This window comes from Peromyscus leucopus, unplaced genomic scaffold (assembly GCF_004664715.2).
Source record: "Peromyscus leucopus breed LL Stock unplaced genomic scaffold, UCI_PerLeu_2.1 scaffold_1512, whole genome shotgun sequence".
Taxonomy (NCBI): Eukaryota; Metazoa; Chordata; class Mammalia; order Rodentia; family Cricetidae; genus Peromyscus; species Peromyscus leucopus.
The window spans coordinates 1-7,610 of NW_023504680.1; the positions used below are offsets into that span (position 1 = coordinate 1).

The following is a 7,610-nucleotide window of genomic DNA, read 5'->3' on the forward strand; positions in this document are numbered from 1 at the left end:
TAAGGTGTGGCTGTTTTTAACCTGATTAACAACACCTATGCCTAGAACGTGAAATCCTGAACGTGATTCAACGTCCGTTTTAAGAATGGCATTGGAAAACTAGCGCCCTACACACACAAACTTGCGTTTGTTGTAGAATCGCGGCATCTTGAACTCATTCGTTCTTCCTATTACCGGGCCACAGCAATGATAAGGTCCGATGCCCCAAACACAAGAATCGTGCTTCCTACACAACTGGGTGGATCCAGTTCAAGGAGGCATTATGCCACAACGACTAACAATAGGGTACCTCTCTTCAGTCAAAGCTGTACGGTTGCTGGGCACCACAGGACCCAAGTGATATCTGTCACTGTGTAAAGCCACATGAAGAGCATGAGAGTGCTCTTGTCTTATTACGCTGATCTTCACACTGCTTTGCTCCAGACCTATCGTGAAACTAGCGCGTAACAACCGTCCAAGCACAATTGGCAATTGAACCAGCCCCCATCCAAGAAAACCCACTCTGGCTTGAATCGGGCACTCTGTATTCGTACTGTCTTTCTCTTACGGGCCAGATACAGCTGAGCTTCATCAGGGAACATCAGACTTCCACCTGTGCTTACTGATACGCAAACCTGTCAAATCTCGCTCAACTCACGCATTGAACTAAAATGATAGATACGGAGATATCTTCACCCCCAATTACTTGTACTCCTGCTGGAAACAGATGTGAGTGCTATTGTGTGCAGCAGTGTATGTCGAAACGCTCCACAAAGCCGTCTTTTACCCTGAATAACACTTGCTGCTAGAGTCGTCGAATTTAGAAGTGAATTCAACTATCTTTTAAGACTCGCAAATCTGAAGCCCACTACGTTCCGTTACAATAAAAACTCTCTTGCCTTTTGCAGAAAAGGTCACCTCCTTCGTACTCCTCAAGCTCGTTGCCCTATGCAGTGCCAGAACAAGTGCGTGGCTCAGTAACAAAAGAACTGTGTTCTTCCTAACACTAGACGGGGCCATACTAGTTTCAACTCATCTAAGGAAATCTGACTAGAATGTGATCTTTTCTTCAGTCCGATACAGCTGGCCTTACTTCTTACAAAATAATCGAAGCTCTTTTCATTCACTGTGTATTTGTTCCAGAATCCCAAAGAGTGGCTGTTCCATCTACCGCCCTTGCATTAAAGCACTTTGCCTGCTAGATTACGTGAAATGAACGGGATTTCACGCCTTTAGGAATGGCATATTGAAACAGTGTAAGCTTGCCTTACAGGAAGAAAACACTGCTGCTTTTGAGACAATCCGGGCATACTTGCTTGTTTATCTACTTGTGTTCCCTAATAGCTTGCCAGAGAACAGTGGACTGGTCAGAAAAAGAACCTGTGCTTCCTACACAATACGGGGCTATATCTAACTCTCAACTATAGCATGTTAACTGACATAGAATAAGCTTCTCTTCAGTCCACTACACTGTTATGCTGAAACACCATGGCGATGTTTTTTGACTATTTATGGGCAGGAGAGCACAAGAGTTGGCTGTCCCTCAACTATGACTCAACGACTTGCTGGCTAGAAATGAAAACACTGATCGTGCTTCAACTCTGTTTAACGAAATGCAAAATTTGAGCCCTTACGCTGTGTCCTTTAAACAAGAAAACACTCTGCTTTGAGAAACGGGCACTCTTGTACTCTACCTGTTTCTCATACGCCAGATACAATCGATGGTGGCTCAGCAACAAAAGATCATCTGTCTTTCTACACAAACAAGGGCGTATCTAGTTCAACTTCAGTATTTCGAATCTGACAAAACTAGGAGATCTTCTAGTCATACACTTCACTTGGCCCGACGTCCAGACCCTGCTCAGTCGCTATTTCACTCTGTATGCCTGAAAATGCCACAAGAGATGGATGTTCTACACGCGAATTCACAATGCTGCTGAACGTGAAAGCGGAGACGTGATTCAACTCCTTTTTAGGGAATGGCAATTGATACCCAAGCAAGCCTTACCAAACTACACTCTGGCCTTGAGAACCGGCCTTGCCTGTATTCTAAACTGTGTTTCCTATATGTCAGAACAGTGAGTGGCTCAAACTAATAGAAACTGTTGCTGTCCTACACAACCGGGGCATAACTATTTCAACTCAGCAATTAGGAAACTGAGATACGAAAGGGAGCCTTGTCATCAGTCCAATTATACTGTATTAGCTAGGAACAGCATGAGTGCTATTTGCATCTGTGGTATGGCAGGAGAGCAAAAGAGGGCTGTATTACGTCCGTGACTAACACTGCTTGCTTCACGACACGTTGAAACTGCAACGTGATTCAACCTCCCATAAAAATGGTAATGTGAAGCCCTAGTGTGTGCCTTATAAGCAAACACTCTGCTATTGAAAGTAGAACGTGGCACTTCTGTACTCCTATTTACTGTTTTCCTATAGGGCCGAACCGTGGAGCTAACTAGAAAAAAAGAAATGTGCTTCCTAAAAAAACGGACATACTCGATCAACTCAGCATTGGAAAACCTCACGTTAGATTGGAGATGTCTATGGCCAGTCCTAATAGCACTGTGTACTTGCTGGGAGACAGACATTCGTGTCGCTATTTCAAAGCTGATGGCCAAAAGAGCCCAATGAGTTTGTATTCTTTCCCTGAATTGAAAACTCTTGCTGCGTAGATAAGTAAGAAACTGAATGTGATCAAACTCGCGTTAAGGAATGAAATTGAACCTAGATTTGCTTTAGCTATGAATATATCATGCTATGCTTACCAAGAAAACGTGGCATGCTTGTACTCTAATCTGTGTTTTCCTATTAGAGCCAGAACGAGAGCTGGTCTCAATAAAATATATTCTAATCGGTGCTTCCTACACAAACGGGACTATATCCAGGTCTAACCAGCGTTGGACAGCACGACTAGCATAGGAGATTTTTCTTCAGGTCCTAAAATACCAGTAACTCTGCTGGCGCAGACCATGCATGTCTGTGCTATTATGCACTCTGTCATCTCCAGTAAGAGCACATATGTGTCGTGCTTGTTATCCCTGAATTAACACTTTCTTGTAGAATAATTAGAAACTGAAACGGTGATTCAACTTATTTTTTAAGAATGGGCAAGATTGAACACATACGTCACCCTTACCAAGAATAAATCACTCTGCTTTTGAGAAAAGGTCACTCTTGTAACTCTAGTCTGTGTTTCTAATATCGTCGCCAGAACCAGTGAGTGGACTCAGAAAAACAGACTGTGCTCGCTACAACTATTATGGGGGCATATCTAGTTCAAACGTCACTATTGGATTAGACTGAACGCTATCATATAGTGGATCTTCTCTCAGTCGATACACAGTCTGTTCTTTCCATTGAATTTAATACCTCTATGTGGCTGATATTGCACTGTGTATTGCCAGAATACCACAGATGACTGTCTTGCCCTGCATTAACTACTTGCTGGTAGAGAATCGAAATGCCGACGTGATTCAACTCCTTTAGGAATCGGATTGAACCCTAGCTTGCCTTTACAAAAAACACTCTGCTTTTGAAGACACGGTCACTTCTGTATGCTCTAAGTTGTTTCACTATAGGTCCAGAAATTGAGGCTGGCTCAAGAGACAAAAGCAACTGTGCCTTCCCTAACACACGGGGCATATCACAGTTCAATATGGCTTTGAAACTTGATTTAGTTAAGCGAGAGAGCCTTCCTTCTCAAGCATCCAAAGTACACTTTAGTTCTTGCTGGCCAACAGATGACGTTGCTTCTTTGCGACGCTGTGTTTGAGCTGAAAGCACAAGAGTGTGACTGCTCTACACTGATTAACCCCTGCTGCTAGATACGCGACAACGAAGCTTGACTTCAACTATATTTAAAGAAATCGGCCATCTGAACACTAGCTGTTTCCTTTCTAAGAAAAAAGCACTCTGCTTTGAGTAAAACGGGCACGCTTGTCATCTCACTGTGTGTTCTAGTCGCGGATCTTAGAAGAGTGAGCGGGGCTCAGAACAAAAGAAAGTGCTTCCTCACAATCGGTGGCATATCCGTTTCAACTTAGATTGGAAACTGAGTAGATATCAGAGATTTCAGCTTCCAATACCTGATACTCTGCTGGTGAACAGAACGCCAGTGCTCATTTTTCACTGTGTATGGCCAGCGAAAGCAAGAGTGGTGTTCTTCCCTGAACTTTACATCTGCTGTAGAATGTGAAACTGAACTGTGATTGCAACTTCGTTTAAGAATGCTAAGAATTGAACCGCCATTATGCTTGTGCCTACAAGATAAACACTATGAATCTTGAAGAAACGACATCTCTTGTTATCTACTGGGTTGTTTCTATAGAGCCAGACAGTTGAGCGTGGCTCAGAACAAGCACAATGGTGCTCCAATATCTAGCAAATCGTGGGCAGTATACTAGCTTTCACCTCACGTCATTGTGATCAACTCAAGTAAAACAGAGCTTTCTCTTTTCAGGTCAATTACACTGTATGCTGGTAACAATTCGCGAGTGCTATGTTGCACTGTTTATGGCCAGAATTAGCACAATAGCTGTGTTTTCTTACCCTGAATATACACTTAATGCTAGGAAACCTGGAACTTGTACTTCCAACGATATTGTAAGAAATGGCATATTGAAACACTAGCCGTTCCTTCTAAGAAAAAACACTCGCTTTTGAAGAAACGGGCACTTCTGTACTCTAACCTCTGTGTTTCCTATGGATCAGCCAGAGTGAGCTGGCTCAGAAACAAAAGAACTGTGCTCTCCTAAACGAAACGGGATATATCTACGATAAACTGCACATTTGGATACTCTACTAAAGAATAACGGAGGATCCTCTTCAAGTCCATATAAACACATGTTGCTTGCTGGACGCCCTTGCCGAGTTGCCTATTTCTTCACTGTGTAATGGCCAGAAGAGCACCAGAGTTTCTATTCTTCCTCTGTTGACTCCTTTCGTTCTAGAACGGTGAAGACTGCAACGTGATCTTCTAACTCCGTTAAGAAATGGTAATTTTAATTGAACTTCTAAGATTGCCGTACATGTAAATAATCACTCTACTTCTAGAAACGGGCACTCTGTACTCTTCTGTTTTTCCTGGGATAGGGCCAGAACAAGAGCTGGTCATAATAAAACAAACTGTGCTTCGCTACACAAACGGGGCACGATAATCCCAGTCCAATCAGCCATTGGAGCACAGACTAGAAAGGAGATTTCTTCAGTCCATAATTGCTGTCCTGCTGGAAATGACGTGGATGCATGTCACTGTGGTTACTGCCAGAAGATGACCAAAGAGTGTTCTTTTTATCCCCTGAATTACACTTGCTGCTAGACTATGCTGAAACTGACGTAATCAACTCTCGTTAAGAATGGCAATTGGACCACACTTACTATCCCTTACAAGAAAACACTCTCCTTTGCGAAAAGGTCAACTCCTGACCTACTGTCTGTTCCTTATAGTGCCAAGAACTAGTGAGTGGTGGCTCAGAACAAACGAACTACGTGCTTCGTAATAAAAAACGGGGCCCTTAGTCTTAGTTCAACTCAATTATTCGCGAACTGACCTAGAATAGGAGTCTTCTCTTCTAGTCCAGTACGTCTGCTCTTCCTTGAAAAGATACTTCGGAAGGTGATATTTGCAGCCGTGTTACATGTGCCAGAATAGCAGAAGAGTGGTGTTCTTCCTGCATTAACACTTGCTGCTAGAACGCTGCAACTGGAACGTGATCAGTGTCTGCTTTTTAGGAATTGGCAATCATTCGAACCAGATAGCTTGCCTTAACAAGAACAAACAATCTGCTTTGAGTAAACATTGCACATCTTGAGTAATCTACTTGTTTCCTATATGTTGCAGAACAGTGAGTCTGCTCAGCAAGCTAAAGAACGTGCTTCGCTGAACATCATAACGCGGTCGATATCTCTATTCAAGCTCAGCGGTAGAATCTGATTGAGATAGGAGCTTCCCTCCGTGACTAAATACACTGTACTACACTATGGAACAGCATGTGAACTGCCTCATTTGACTTGTGTTATGGCCAGGAAGCGACAAGAGTGGCTGTTTCTACCCCCCCTGAACTCTAAGCACTCTCCTGCCTAGAACGTGAAAAATGAACCGTCATTCAGGATCCGATTTTCAAGAATAGACTTGAACTCTCTATACTGTTTCTCTTACATTAAAAATACACTCTGCTTCTGAGAACATCGGTCACCTCTCTGTAACCTACTGTACTTTCCTAGTACCGGCTGGCCTCGCTAGGAACGTCTGAGCGCGGCTCAAATCAAAAAGATACTGTGCTCCTATATCACCATCGGCTTTGGCATTATCTCTGTAACTCATGCCATTTTTCGGGATACTCACTAGAATCTCTTCCTTGCATCTCATTTCCGTACTGGTTTTTCTTTTCTCTTTCGCTCCCTCTCCTCCTTCTCCTCCTTCCTGTGTTTTGCTCGTTCCTTGGCTTCATTCTTGTTCTTGTTCACTCCCTTCCTCTTCTTTCCGTCCCTTCTTCTTTTTCCTTCCCCTTTCTGCCCATGGTTGCCTCGGCTGCTGGATATCCTGCCCTTTACTGGCCTTGCTCCTTCGCCCTCCTCCCTGGCTGGGCCCCTTAGCTTCCGCCGCCCCTTCTGGTTTGTTTGTCGGTTGCTTTTCCTCCCATCCCTCGGCTTGACTCCACACCTGCCCCCCTCCGCGCCGGTGGGCGGCTTGCCCCTCCTCCTTCCAGGGCTTGGCGCTGGGCTGCCCATGCCGCCCCGCTGCCTCCTCCCGCCCGCCCCCTCGGGGCACTCCCCTCCCCCCTCGGCCGTCGCTGCTTGGCCCGCCCCCCCTTGCGCCGGCCCCCCGCCCCCTCACCGGCGTTGCCTTCCGTCTCCGTCCCTTCGCCGCGCCCTTATCCCCCCTGCTTTGCCGCCTCGCCTCGGCTCTCCGAGCCCCTTTTGGTTCACCCTTATTACCCCGTGCCAATTCCGGTTCCCCGCGCCTCCGCCCCCCTCGGTGGCCCTCCCGGCGTTTTGCCTTCCGTCGCCCGCCCCGGGCCCCGCTCGCACACGTCCCCGCCCCCGTCCTGCCCCCCCGGCCGCTCGACGGTCTGTCCCTTCCCCCCTCCCTTGCTATCGGCCTCCCGGCCAGTGGGCCGCCGCCTGGCCCTTCATGCCTTGCCGACGCCGGCCTGGGGCCTTCCCCCCGCCTCGCGCGCTATGCACCCGCGCCGCCCGCTGCCTGCCCCTCTCTTCGGCCCGGCCCTCACTCGCCCTCCGCAACACGACTGCCTCCCGACTCGAAAGAACGACTGTCTTATAGTCACAATCTATCAAACGGTAATTGCACTGGGGAACACACGCACAGCTGACAGCGTCTACGCCTATCACTGTGATTAACAGACAAGAAGACCATAAGACGCACCATGTCTCCCAGACTTAAGCTACTCTTCGCTCGCAGCATCTGAGAACACTGAGAACTCGTGAGCATACATCCTTTTAAAGACAGGTAATTCACATGACTTGCTTTCTTACACTGAAAACACTATGCTTCTTCAAGAAATCGCGTGCACTTTGTACCTCCTATGGTGTTTCTATAGGCCAGAACAAGAGAAGCTGGCGCAATACAAAAAACAAAACTGTGCTTCCTACACAAACGGGGCATATCC

At 46.2% G+C, this 7,610-nt stretch overlaps 1 protein-coding gene across 1 annotated transcript; it reads left to right on the forward strand.

Annotated features, from left to right (window-relative positions):
* Positions 1 to 887: 887 nt before the first annotated feature.
* Positions 888 to 7,281, forward strand: LOC119087156 (vegetative cell wall protein gp1-like; the record flags this gene model as incomplete). The annotated part of the gene is made up of 2 exons (XM_037201820.1): positions 888 to 944; positions 6,690 to 7,281. Coding segments are annotated over 2 exons (649 nt in total), but the record flags the coding sequence as incomplete, so codon positions are not given.
* Between the last annotated feature and the right edge of the window lie 329 nt (positions 7,282 to 7,610).